A 13,053-nucleotide genomic window follows, 5' to 3' on the forward strand; every position below is an offset into this window, starting at 1 on the left:
GGGCATGGGCAGTAAAGCAACATGGGTCTGTCTGAGGACGGCACCTTCACGGCCTGTTCATTCCCGACTAACAGGGTTAGCTCCCTTGGGCAAGGTGCTAAGCCTCAGAGTGAGATGGGCATGGGGGTAAACGGGGCTTTTGCTAGCCCTGAACCTGGACTTAATGCCTGCCCACAAGGTCACTGGGTTACAGTGGCACTTGCTAAATCATTGACTGAAAATTATTAGCGATTTGCGTCTTGAGTTATGCACCAATGATGCTGAATGAATGATATGATAGGATATCATTTTACAAGTATATGTCACTACTCTTTGAATATATTGTACATCCTACTATTGATTAAAGGATATATTTATTAGGCCTATATCCAGGGTAGCCTTCTGTTTGACTTCTGGAGCTCAAAATTATTCGGCTTCTTGGAAATCGACAAGTCGGTGGGATTGAGGGATGTCCTATTTTCTAGAAAGTTTTGAAGGCAAAATATTATATTTAGATAGGATTATGCTCCACTCGCGGAGGAAAAAGATCGAAAAATGATATTTAATTAAGCTACTATTCACGATTTTTTTTTTCTGATGAACAACAGTTGGGATACAAGACCAGGACACATAGCACAGATTCGCAAAGATACCCGTTTGTAAAATAATATCTTGGAAAAACTCTTGGGACTAAAAAGGTGAACAGCCACTAATAGGAACAGATATCCATTTTCCTGCGCCCCCTTTAGCCTCTCCTTATTGCATTGCTCCGAGACTTCAGCAGCGGGTCTCCATTACGGACGGCTGCGTTTGGCCAACCAGATGCAGGATCCTGCGAGCACAGTGGGTTCTGCGCTCCGCACCCATTGGCTGTTCTCTGGAGATCCGGGCTCGTTTCGATATTAATGACTGCTGGGCAGACAGCAGCATGTCAGTGTGAAAAACCAATCGAGAAGGAGATGCACCTTTAGCAACCCGGGAAAAGGGGTAGAGGGAGTTCAAGAAGGCAGCTATCAGCTATATAGGCTGCAGGTGGACGTTTGGTTCCTGGCGGTTCCGTCTCCAGTTGCGTAAAGGAGGAAACCGCGCGCATCAGTTTGTGCGGTGCGCGTGCCCTCGCTCCCTGGACCGCCGCACTCGATGGGGATAAACGGAATACATTTTTCTCCATCGGCGAGATTGACTTATACGAGTAAGTTAAACCGTTCTGTCGATATTCTCTTTATAGCCGAGGTTTGTCTTGGAATGCCGCGACATCGCCATTTACCGCATAGCTCTTCAGAAGTTAACAGAAAACGGGCAAATTCCAGCTTAACGTTTTCTTAAAAAAAACACACACACACATCAGATTATCCATTTGTTTTAATCACATCTATCGTACGCATTTCTGCATTTCTGTTCAAATGCGAGAGCTTTAGTGTAGAATAACTAACTGCGAAGGTTGCGTTTAGATCTACGGATTCTCAGACGCGGGAGCGCGTATTGTCTGCGCGACCCCGCGTCGTTAATTCCACGTATTGAATTGATTTCCATTATTGTATCAAATAATACACCGGGAAAGTAGCCCTGCATCGTGTGGCTGGAATACATGTGCACTGAACACAGCGGTCCTGTTGCTGGTGCAGTCAGAGGGCGCACACGTCCAAGAGGAAAGACTACAGCCTGCAGACACAGTTTGCAATTCACTGTTTTCACTCTCCGTTAAATCACCCTGTTGCAGGCAGCCTCGGACACGGGATCATATGCAACCGGTCTTGAGTTCAATCGATTAATATTCTACAAATGCATGTATTGCCGCGAATAGTGTCATTGTAATTCTGATCCATTCCCCACAGGGCTGTATAAGCGATTCGCATTCATTGCTTTGGCATAATTAATGCTGCCAGGGGACAGCACCTCTTATGCGTTTGACACTTTACCAAATCCGTAACCCACATAACTAGGTGCCTGTCCTCCCACACCTTTTTGTATTAAGTAAGAAGCACGCAGATGCTCTTTAATATTTCACTGCCATACTGTAGAGGCCTTAAAGAATGGAGCGTGATTCGCATAGTGGCAAATGTGCAATAACTCAATATTGAAGCAGAAATATCAATCAGTGTAGATCAGTTGTTTCTGTTAGTCAGTGCCTGCTGTCTTGCTTGTGACATAATCTACACACACATCCCTTAATGTAATGCACTAAGATTTAATCTCACCTTATAGTTTGGTTATTCGAGTGGGCTATTGTTAAGTAACAAATACAGTGGCGTTCTCACCAGCTCATTACCTAGACAGCATGCACAGAAAAACAGACAACAAAAGCCCCTCCATTAACAGAAAGACCTTGTTCTACTACAGCACCGTGTGTCTGATGAGTTCTTGTAGGAACCAGCCTCAGCAAGCAGAGAATGCTTTAAGATACAAATACTTTAACATTAAGTCAAATGTGTGGTATTAAGGAGCCTGCATGTGCACACGAGAAGCCTTCTACTGATATCCTCTGATTTTATGGTGAGCTTCTAAAAAGCTTCTGCGTCTTCCAGTGGCCTCCTACCACACAGCATGCGGTATTCAGTGTGTGGGTGTGTGTATGAAGAGCACATTTATAGAGTACTGGAGTGTCAGTGTGGAGAGAAACTGTGTGGGCTACCCAACATGGCAGAATAACACGAGGAAACATGGATGAGGATCCTTGAAACTTGTTAATATTCATTAATTGAGCTCAACGAAACAAAAAAATATATAGTCTGAAGCAAGATGGAGTCCTTTATAAACGCACTCAAACTGGTAGACAAGCATTTTCGATACACACTGGGTAATTAGTACCCTGTGAATGCACTCATTTTGATAGCTGCTGCACTTTCTTATTGTCTAACTTAAGATGTAAAAAAAAAACTGGTATTGATTGCCTCATTTTTTGAGTTGCGGTAGCTGTAGTCTAACTAAGGAATACCAAAAACATCTAAAAATAATCACAGGAGCGTAGTCTGTCATAGTTTCTGACAACCCGAAACGTATTATCACAACAGTACAGGTTTTGAAAGGGGCATCTTAGCAGCACAGGTTGTTAGCACTTCGAGAAGTGACTAGCGCAAAACCATCATAGAGGCACTTCTGTGCATTCCATCTGTTCGTGGATCCCACTGAGCCCAACGGTAGAGATGTTCTGTTTCTGTTCGAGCCCAACGGTAGAGATGTACAGGGCTGCCTGTGCAGCGCTCAACCAACAGCTCATTACTTAAGGACAGGCAAAGCAAAGACGCCTAAATCAAACCCTGTGCTGGCTGATTGACGGCCCCACAAGAATCAATGCCTCGGTCCAGTTATTTCTATTTATCTTGATGCACATAACGTGGGATCACAGGGGTGTTTCTCAGTTTTGGGTTAACTAACATTACAGGATTTTGTGTGACATTTTTATCGCTTGCTCTTAAAAATCGTGCACATCAGATTCTCACGGGAAAGCATTCTGGGAGTTCCAATACCAAAGTGTAAATGCAGGTTAGATAGTAACTACTACATCTTCGAAACAGACAGAAAACTGACTTAAACATAAAGAGAGGCATTGTCTGACTTAAAAAATCAAGTCCTTTGAGCAATAAAGCATTTCAGTGGCATGTAAAGATTGATCCTTTTCACTGAAGGATCATGGGCTTTTTCTCCGGTGGCTCATGGCCTGTTGACCAGTTATTTATTATTCATATAAGGATAGCTCTGTCTCAGAAACAGCATCATAACACATTTGCACGTGGAGATTCAATTTACCCCAGACTTCAGAATGTCCTTCTCTTTTGTCCAAGCAGAGTGTTGCTAAAAGTGGTTTTGCTTAGCCAGGGGTTGGGTTACAAATTCAACAGAGTGCTTACACATGATTCTTAGCGGTGCCCAGGCACGTGTGTGAATGCGGGTGAATTCCACCACGTGTCCGCTCGGGTAGAAACTCAAGATGACGCCTAGCAAAGCCGCAAAGTGTGGGGTCTATTGGTTAATTTGGAACATTGATTCCGCATTAACCGTTGACTCGCTGCTGATTTGCACGGCACACGGGAGCAGGTGCGAGGGGTAGTGCTCCTCTCACCTAGTGCAGGAAACTTCATTACGCACACACGTTGCATACTGGGACCTGTTTAATGGACTCTCCTCTTACCTTGGAAATAATGTAATGGTAAATCAATAGAGTGAAGGGAAGGGGGAGGAGCAGTAGCCCTGATACACCACCCACCAAGAGGCCTATCCAGTGGGCTGGCCTATAGCAGCACGGATAGCATTGCAAATGGTTATTACTGGGAGAGGCAGAGAGAGAGAGAGAATGAGGGAGGGAATAGGAGGGATACTGAGACAGTGTTAATTACCGCTTAATTAGAATTTCCTCTGGCCCATTGCAGTGATGCACTGGCTGTTTCCCGTGAAGCTGGAGACTGTTTTGCTGCTGCCCTACTTTCTAGTTATGTGTGACCTTTTATGAGTGTGGAGCGTGCCTGAGCAGAAAAGGTGTAATGTCTTCCCTTGAGGACACGCAGTATCCTCCTGTTCCCAAGCCAGTATCACGCTGCTTGTGTTCACACCTAGCCAGGCTGCACTTCGTAGTTTTGAAACAAAAACAAACCATCATCCGTTGTCTTAAGATTGAATCTGGAGTACTGGGGGAGTCTTCAGATGGAACAATATGTCACTCTCTCTGTCTCTCTTTCTCTCTCTCTCTCTCTCTCTCTCTCTATATATATATATATATATATATATATATATATATATATATATATATATATATATATATATATATATATATATATATATATATATATATATCTCACATTGATCTCCTGTGTTGGCCAAAAGCAATAGGATTAGTACAGGTGAAAAAGCGAGCTCATTGGAGTTGGGGGCTCAGAGAGGCCCTTCAGTGTGAAGATTATCCCCAGCCAGTCCCCTGGTCCAGGATTTACAGCCCAAGATTGGCCAACCAAAAGCAGACGCTTCTCCTCGGGCCCGCAGGCTTGGGGAGGGTTAGCAGGGCCCTCGTCTGCTCCGTTGTCATATTCAAACAAGCCGTCATATCCCACGGTGCCTAATCAAGGTAACGTAAGGTGTGTATTATCAGTGTAGGCACAGTAATGGCCCAGGCTGGCTCTCAAACTCTTCCTGTCCCTGGTTTTGTAGACTGATACTGCAGTGCATCAGGAGCGCGATTAGAGGCATCCATCTTGAAATTCCATTTGCGCTGGTATTAACTGAATTCCTCTCTGTCTGCAAAGCCATGAGCCCCTATGCAAGTTATTGCCTCTTAAGTCCTACAAGCAACAATGTTGTTCCAAGGCCTTTAGAGTATGTGTTCTCACCTAGGCTTAACCGGATTAGGGTTGATTTCCCTCATTTGTCTCTGACTGTGTTATTGCCTCTTTTCATTCTAAAACCTTGACTGGCTAAATTGCACTAAGAAATATTTGAAACCAGAATAAACAGAGGTGTAAACCTGTGTAAAAAGTACAGCTATAATTCTTTATGTTGACACATAAAATGTAGGCCTACTTGAACCACAACGTTTTCTGCATCATTGCAAACATTATAAAATCTATTATTTGTGATTTTTAATTGTTTGAATGGTTTATCCATAAGTGAAACTATATAGAAAGCATTATCACAAGATTTATAATCTTGTGATAATTTAGCAGATGTTAATATTTTTGCACAGGTAATTCAATTATCACAGACAATGATTGGTCTACTTAATGTTCCTCAGCCAATCACATGCTCTGTTACTCTTTTGCCTGCTCAAAATACATTAGTACAACAGCACTGCATTATGACACAAGGAGGTGTGTGGACTTGCTAAAGATGTGATCGTTTAAGTGTACTCTCCTCACAGAACACTGAAAGAAAGAAAGTGCTTTTCATATTTGTTTGTTCTATACGAACCTTTAAAGCATGTGAGATGTAGAGCTGAGTATGAATCAGATTAACTGTTGTTAGCTTTTGCTTGGAAATTCACTGGGATTCTCTGAAATGATGTGGAAACACTAGGTGACGCAGATGACATTGTTGACTGAGCTCTGATGTAATTCAGTACTGAGCCAAATTATTCGTGCTTTAGCAAGCTAAATTCTTCTGTAAGGCATGTTATAAATGGGGCAGTTTATTCACAATCTGAAACATGCATTGTCGTGGTAAATTTGAGCCCTGATGAAAACAAATAAAAAGACATATGACACCGAAACAGGTAGCAGTCTAGAAGACATCAAAAGGACTCACCAGAAACCTCGAGAGAATCCACTGACATTTGCGTAATAGACTGAATGAATCGAAACAGTGTTCGGTCTACTGAAGCACAATGATATATCAGTAGTTTAATTTGCTGCAAATTAGCGCCATGTCATCAACAGTCCTAAGCCCTCCCACACACAACTCCTGTGACCTGAGCCAGAGAGCAGAAACAGAAATGCTCCATTTAACACAGGGTGAAAATAGGCCATTTTTGTCAGTCACGAGAAACAAGCACGTTCTCCTTTCCCCTTTCACCGTGGCTGATGCTCTGTGTTGTTAAGCTGTGCTGCCATCGTTATGAAGAGACACCTTAGTGGAGGTCATTGGACAGACACTTCTTGTTTACAAAATGAGCATCGTACAGCAATTAGGACAATAGATAGGGAGGGTAAGAGGAGATTAAGACACACTCTTCTGACAGAGGGCCTCTCTGAAGATGCAAGAACTGTTAACACCCAGTATATTAAAGTGACTGTGATAGCCAGGTACAGAATACTAAAATACAGCACGCTACAACAGCTGGACTCCGGTTAACACTTTCAGGGCAAAGATTAGTAGGGGAGATCGGCTACAGTCCCTTACAGAGAGGAAAAAAAATCTGAAGACTATTTGTGCTTGAAAGTGCTACAATGCTTTTAGAAAAATCACACTTCTTACTCCGTCCATCATTTGAAAACAGCATCTGGCCATCTCCCCAGTAACAGATCGAGGCAGGAGCTCGCTGCAGTCTTTTTGCTGTAGCCAAAGGACGTTTTCATCTCTGTCTCTGGGCATCAGAGTGGAAAGAGAGGATCCTGGAGCAAAGGAATACTCTTTGGGACTGTCCTCCATGTAGTAACCCTTGTGATGAAGGGAGGCATCTAACAGATTAATTCTCAGGGGGTGTTTCTGGTTTGACGAGGAGAATTGCCATGTAACAGTGAAGAGACAAGCACAGATAATGAGGAAATCATGTTGAGTGCCTGATGAACCTCTTTAGAATATGACAAAATAATTTAGGATATGTTTGAGGCCATGCTTCTCATAGGTGGCAGAAACACACACACACACACACACACACACACACGTATATATTACACACACACACACGCACACATTATATAAAATATTACATTCGGTCGAACACATTAAGTGTGATAATGCCAACATTTAGGATTCTGGTACAAACTGCAAAAATGTCTTAGATGAGGTCAAGGAGACCCAAATCCCTATGTAAAAGGCTTAGCTGTTGAGGCACTGCAGAATAAAATGTCATCACACATCATCATGCTTTCATGTGGCTTTTGTAAATGTCAGTGTGCCTTAGTGATGCCCCTGCATTTTCTTGCTGTACTAATGTGCTCTCGCACTCTCTCCCTCTCTTTCTCTCCCCTTCTATCTCTCTCTCTCCTTCCCTTTAGGTAGAAGTGGACTGAAGCAATGATGGCAGCTCATAATCACCACAGAGACTGTCCTTGCACTGAAGTATTACAGAAAATTAACAGCCTCACTTATGCTTAACTGAAACCTCTCTGAGGCATATGCTGATCTTTGCACCTTCATTTATCTGACCCGTGTGCCCTTCCGTATCACACTGAGACAAGGATACTTAGTGAAAAGTCTCTCTGCACCAGTGGACAGTAGATCAACCAACCAAAGCCTGTGGGAGACTCTGTAGGATTAGATCTCAATTGCCCCAGCAACAAATGGTTCATTATTTTTGAAGATCTCTGGCAACTACATTTATAAGGACCAATTATTTACAGAGTGGAACTGGGCCAAAATGAAGGACATATCATTTGTGGATTATTTGCTATTAGGGTTTGTGATGGCTACCTTTGTTATTGCTGTGGAAGAGAGAGGTGGTTGTCCGAAGCTTTGTGTATGCGAGAATAGACCCTGGTTTTCCCCCAGTTCCATGTATATGGAGGCCCCTACTGTTGACTGTAATGATTTGGGACTTTTTAACTTGCCCTCAGTGTTACCCATTGACACACAAGTTGTTTTACTGCAGTCCAACAACATTGCCAAGATTGAGAAACCTTTGGATTACTTGCCCAATGTCACAGAGATTGATCTTTCTCAAAACAACTTATCCACAGTAAGTGACATTAACCTTGGCCACCTCCCTCAACTCCTATCACTGCATATGGAAGAAAACTGGTTATGCTCCCTACCGGATAACGCTCTTTCCCAACTTATCAACCTTCAGGAACTATACTTAAATCACAATCTCATCTCCTACATCTCACCCAAGGCCTTTCATGGTCTTCATAATTTACTCAGACTGCATCTCAACTCCAACAGACTCCAGGGCATAAGCAATGAGTGGTTTAAGTCCCTGCCTAATCTAGAAATTCTAATGATTGGAGAAAACCCTGTCACCTCTTTACAGGACATGAACTTCCAGCCCTTAAAAAATTTGCGCAGCCTTGTTCTTACCCGGATGAACTTGTCACGGATTCCAGACAATGCACTGGATGGCCTTGACAACCTGGAGAGCATCTCATTTTATGACAATACTTTCCCCGAGGTTCCCCACAGAGCCCTCAGGCATCTGAAGAACCTCAAATTTTTGGACCTAAATAAGAACCCCATTGGTCGAATACAGAGGGGCGACTTTGTGGACATGCTTCATCTCAAAGAGCTGGGAATCAACAGCATGCCGGAGTTGGTATCTATCGATAGCTTTGCTCTGAACAACCTCCCAGAGCTGACTAAGATCGAGGCTACCAACAACCCGAAGCTTTCTTACATTCATCCCAATGCTTTCCACAAGCTTCCCAGACTGGAGACCCTTATGCTGAACGGTAACGCCCTCAGTGCTCTACACAGAATCACAGTAGAGTCTCTTCCCAATCTGCGTGAGGTCAGCATGCATTCCAACCCCATCCGTTGTGACTGCGTTGTACGTTGGATGAATATGAATAAAACCAACATTCGGTTCATGGAGCCCGACTCTTTGTTCTGTGTGGAGCCCCCTGAGTATGAGGGTCAGCATGTGCGGCAGATTCACTTCAGAGAGATGATGGAGATCTGCCTGCCTCTCATTTCCCCAGACAGTCTGCCCACTCAGGTTGCTGTGGACAACGGAAGTTCATTGTCTCTGCACTGCCGGGCCTTTGCTGAACCAGAGCCTGACATCTATTGGGTCACTCCCTCTGGGAACAAAATCTTAGCCAATGGGGTGGCAGATAAGTTTCACATGCATTCTGAGGGCACACTCGACATTTATGACATCACAGAGAAAGAGGCGGGACTGTATACCTGTGTGGCGCATAACCTCGTTGGTGCTGACTTAAGGTCTGTGTCTGTTGAAGTGAACGGACACTTTCCAAAGCCTGTCAATGACTCCCTAGATGTCACCATCCAGTCTGTACAGACCAGCTCTGTCATCGTGTCTTGGAAAGCCTCTCATGGTGGCCTGGCCCCAAACATTAAGTGGTACACCATGCCCAGCACCGAACATCCAACTGTGGCCTTTACTGCCAGGGTCCCATCTGACATGAGGATGTACAATCTCACACATCTCAATCCTGCCTCGCAGTATACGGTGTGTGTGGACATCCACATCATTCACCATAAACACACTATCAAGTGTATCAATGTTACCACTAAGGGATTAGTGCAAGATGATGAGGATATGGAGAAGTGGGATGCGGTTGTGGTGGCTGTGTTTGCTGTGCTCCTCACCATCATCTCACTGGTTTGCCTGCTGATTTGTGTGTCTCTGAGGAACCAGCATATTTATGTAGAGTTAAGGAGATGCCCATCCAACACTGCACTGACAACAGAGACTGGCACACAGTCTCAATTTACAAGGCTCTTGGTTTCTGGGAACAGCATGCCAACTGCTATGGAGGTGAAAGCTACGGTCATAAATGTGTTGGACAATGCCTTCTAAGCAGACCACTCAAAGAACTGCAAAAACCTTAGCAAGGTGACAAGGCACGGAAGGGGAACATGCCATTTCAAATAAGTATCCTTTTGCCTTGACATACAACAAACTATTGGAGGAAGTGTCTTCACATTTAACCAGCGCTCTGTCCCCTACTATGACCCGTCTGAGGTGGCAGTGGTGATAGCAACGTATCCTGTAGGAGGAGGACTATTTGGTCAAATATGGATGGCGATAATTTGGGGTCATGTACCGGGTACAGATGGTAAACAAGTGAAAGAATGGTGTTATTTCCTATAAATGACTGTTAATCTTGTAAACAGTAGTGAAGCAGTCCTTGTGGTCCCAAGCAATACCGTCTGTGCTGTACAACATCCATAGACGTATTAGAGAGGCCAACTATTTGTAAAGGGGAACAACTAGTAGAATAGAAAATTATAGTGAGTATGGTGTAAATTTTTGATGAAATATATCTTTTTTCTATTTAATAGAGGATTTTGACTTTTCATGGCTACAATCGTTATATATTCTATCCAGAAATGTAACACATATCTTCTGTGCAGTAGCCAGGACTGAAACCAATGTGGATTAGCTACAGTATGTAAGAAATAACTTGCATAATGACACATTTGCTGAATAAAACACTGTACAACCTAAACAATATATTTACATTGAGAGATATGTAATCTTATCAGGATTGGGTGTGGCATTGAAATGCCAGCAACAAAACATCAGAGAACATCTCCCAGAAATTTCTGTCAAACGTCATTAAGCCAGGGTAAGTGCCTACTCCAAGACAAAAACAGGACAAAGTCAGAATGTTGCTCATCGTTGTTTATTGTCAGTTGAGTGAAGGACAGAAGTAATGACTGCAGCCTGACAAGCCGATCTCACTTTTATTGAAAATACTATCTCAGTACTTTTATCATTCATATGGTTCAAAAGCATTGCGTTCTTGCTTTGGGTGTTTAAAGTTAAAAGCCATTTTTATAATGACTGTGCTGTCTGTGATATCCAAGCGCACTAGTCAGTGAGACTCTGTGCGAAGAAGAAAATACAGAATAAATGTCAACGTCTTTTTGCAATCAGGGTGTTTTCTAGTCTGCTTTATTCTGAAGTACAGAGAAAGAAAGAGAGGGGGGGGGGCATGAACACAAAGTATGCAGAGAAACAGGACGATAAAGTGCTTCTGAATTTGTATCAGGAGGAACCAGTTTATTCTCTGGAAACTACACTTCACATCAGTAGAGACAGTGAGTATCTAGCCAGCTATGTCGGACCACACTAAATGCATTCAAGGTACGATAAGTAATTATGCAAAAAAAAGACAATTTGAGTCGTGAACTTGAGTAATGTGCTAGCTAGCTAACTAGATCAAAATTGAATTGAAAACAAGGTAATCTACCTTGCCTAAAGCTACCTTGCTAACACCTAATACCTAATACTAGCTAATACCTTGCAAAATTAACTAGGAGCGCTCGGTTAGCAAACTGCCTATATATAACCTACACAGTATATAATCCAATCAACAAGTTAACTAGCTAGTGAAATGCTAACTTGTTAGCTAATGGGTTTCTGGAATTTGCTATGTTTTACATTGCTAAAATATTGCTTTCAAGTGGTGACCATATTATTCGATCCAGATTATTTGCTGGGCATTAGGGGTAAAATGGTTGATTAAAATCAAGATCGATCAATCCTCAGTAGATTCGAAATAGATTTGTAGATTCAATCCTCAGTAGATTCGAAAATATAGCCTATTGATTATTTTCTTCAACGTTGACTCCAGTTTAACATTTAATTAAAGAGGTTAACATTTTAATTTGAATGTTAAAAATTACACAGTGATTGAATTTTTATTTACACAGTTTTTATGTTTGGGGATATAATTTACATGTTATGCAAGCATATATTCATGTCCGCTTCATATTAATTCCCACATAATTTTTGAGCGCAACGTTTTAACAAGGTAAATTGTCAGTGCCAAAAGCACTAAAATATGTTACAAATGTTATGTCAAGAGTTTTTCTTGTCATTGTCATGCCATTTCATCCCACACAATGTCTTGACATATATCTGCAAATATCTGTATCACTTGACAGTATTTATGTCAGCTTGAAATGAAAGTTAACAAAGCAGCTTTTATGACAGTCAAGGCATGTTGGATAAGCATTTATAAATGTTTTATATATTTAGGTCATGCAGGTGTCATAAACCTTCTAAACAGAGCTCTTGAGTAAACTGTTACCATCAACATAGTGGTATCCATTACGTTGCAATGACACAATATTCAGGATAATTCAGTAAGCACTGGCCAAGTGTTACCGTTTCATCTACGGCCATGTAACTTAAGTCTCTCACTTAATTTTTTCTCTCACAAAGAGAAAAATAAAACCCTGAAGCAATTAAAGAAACAATTGTCTCAGAAAGACATCCAACTTTTTTTTATTAAGGACCAAAATGCCTATTTCAAATGCAAAAATCACAAGAAAGATGAATGGTTGTCAGAGATAGACAGACACAAAGGATTTATCAGATGACCATACCCATATATCATCAAGGCTTTCAGCACAGCAGGCAAGGCTTTTATAGGCTAGCTATCTGTCAAAGACAAGGGGAGCTAAAATATGACCCAAGCCATCCCCAGCTATTGTCCAGACAGGAAACTTACCATGTCTAAACTCCCTTTACACTAGAGTTGTCTCTCTAGCACACAGCTGGTGAAAATACCCACACAAATAGAAGTGAAAACACTCCCCCCCCCCCCCCCCCCCCCCCACACACACACACACACACACACACATACATACACACACACACAAAGAAACATAAAAACAAAACAATCAACAACAAAATAAAAAGCACACAAGTAAACTTCTTCCTGCACTTAGCATAACTTAAGGACAGCTCCACTGTTTTGATCTGCGACAGTATGACTAGCGTGTAAATGGTAGTAC

The 13,053-nt window shown here is 42.3% G+C and overlaps 1 protein-coding gene across 2 annotated transcripts; it reads left to right on the forward strand.

Moving 5' to 3' along the window:
- The first annotated feature begins 778 nt into the window (after window positions 1-778).
- lrrn3b (leucine rich repeat neuronal 3b) lies at window positions 779-11,184 on the forward strand. 2 transcript variants are annotated; one of them, XM_077004935.1, is made up of 2 exons: window positions 779-1,171; window positions 7,620-11,184. In XM_077004935.1, the coding sequence occupies exon 2, from the start codon at window positions 7,982-7,984 to the stop codon at window positions 10,100-10,102; it is 2,121 nt and encodes a 706-aa protein (XP_076861050.1). In that variant the 5' UTR covers window positions 779-1,171; window positions 7,620-7,981; the 3' UTR covers window positions 10,103-11,184. The 2 variants fall into 2 exon arrangements, with proteins under 2 accessions (XP_076861050.1, XP_076861052.1); XM_077004937.1 differs by having other exon boundaries at window positions 7,624-11,184.
- Window positions 11,185-13,053: the final 1,869 nt, after the last annotated feature.

This window comes from Brachyhypopomus gauderio, chromosome 5, assembly GCF_052324685.1.
Source record: "Brachyhypopomus gauderio isolate BG-103 chromosome 5, BGAUD_0.2, whole genome shotgun sequence".
NCBI classification, from domain to species: Eukaryota; Metazoa; Chordata; class Actinopteri; order Gymnotiformes; family Hypopomidae; genus Brachyhypopomus; species Brachyhypopomus gauderio.

Bases quoted from the DNA above. Each gene is read 5' to 3' on its own strand.
- lrrn3b (XM_077004935.1), top strand. From the start codon at position 7,982: ATGAAGGACATATCATTTGTGGATTATTTGCTATTAGGGTTTGTGATG.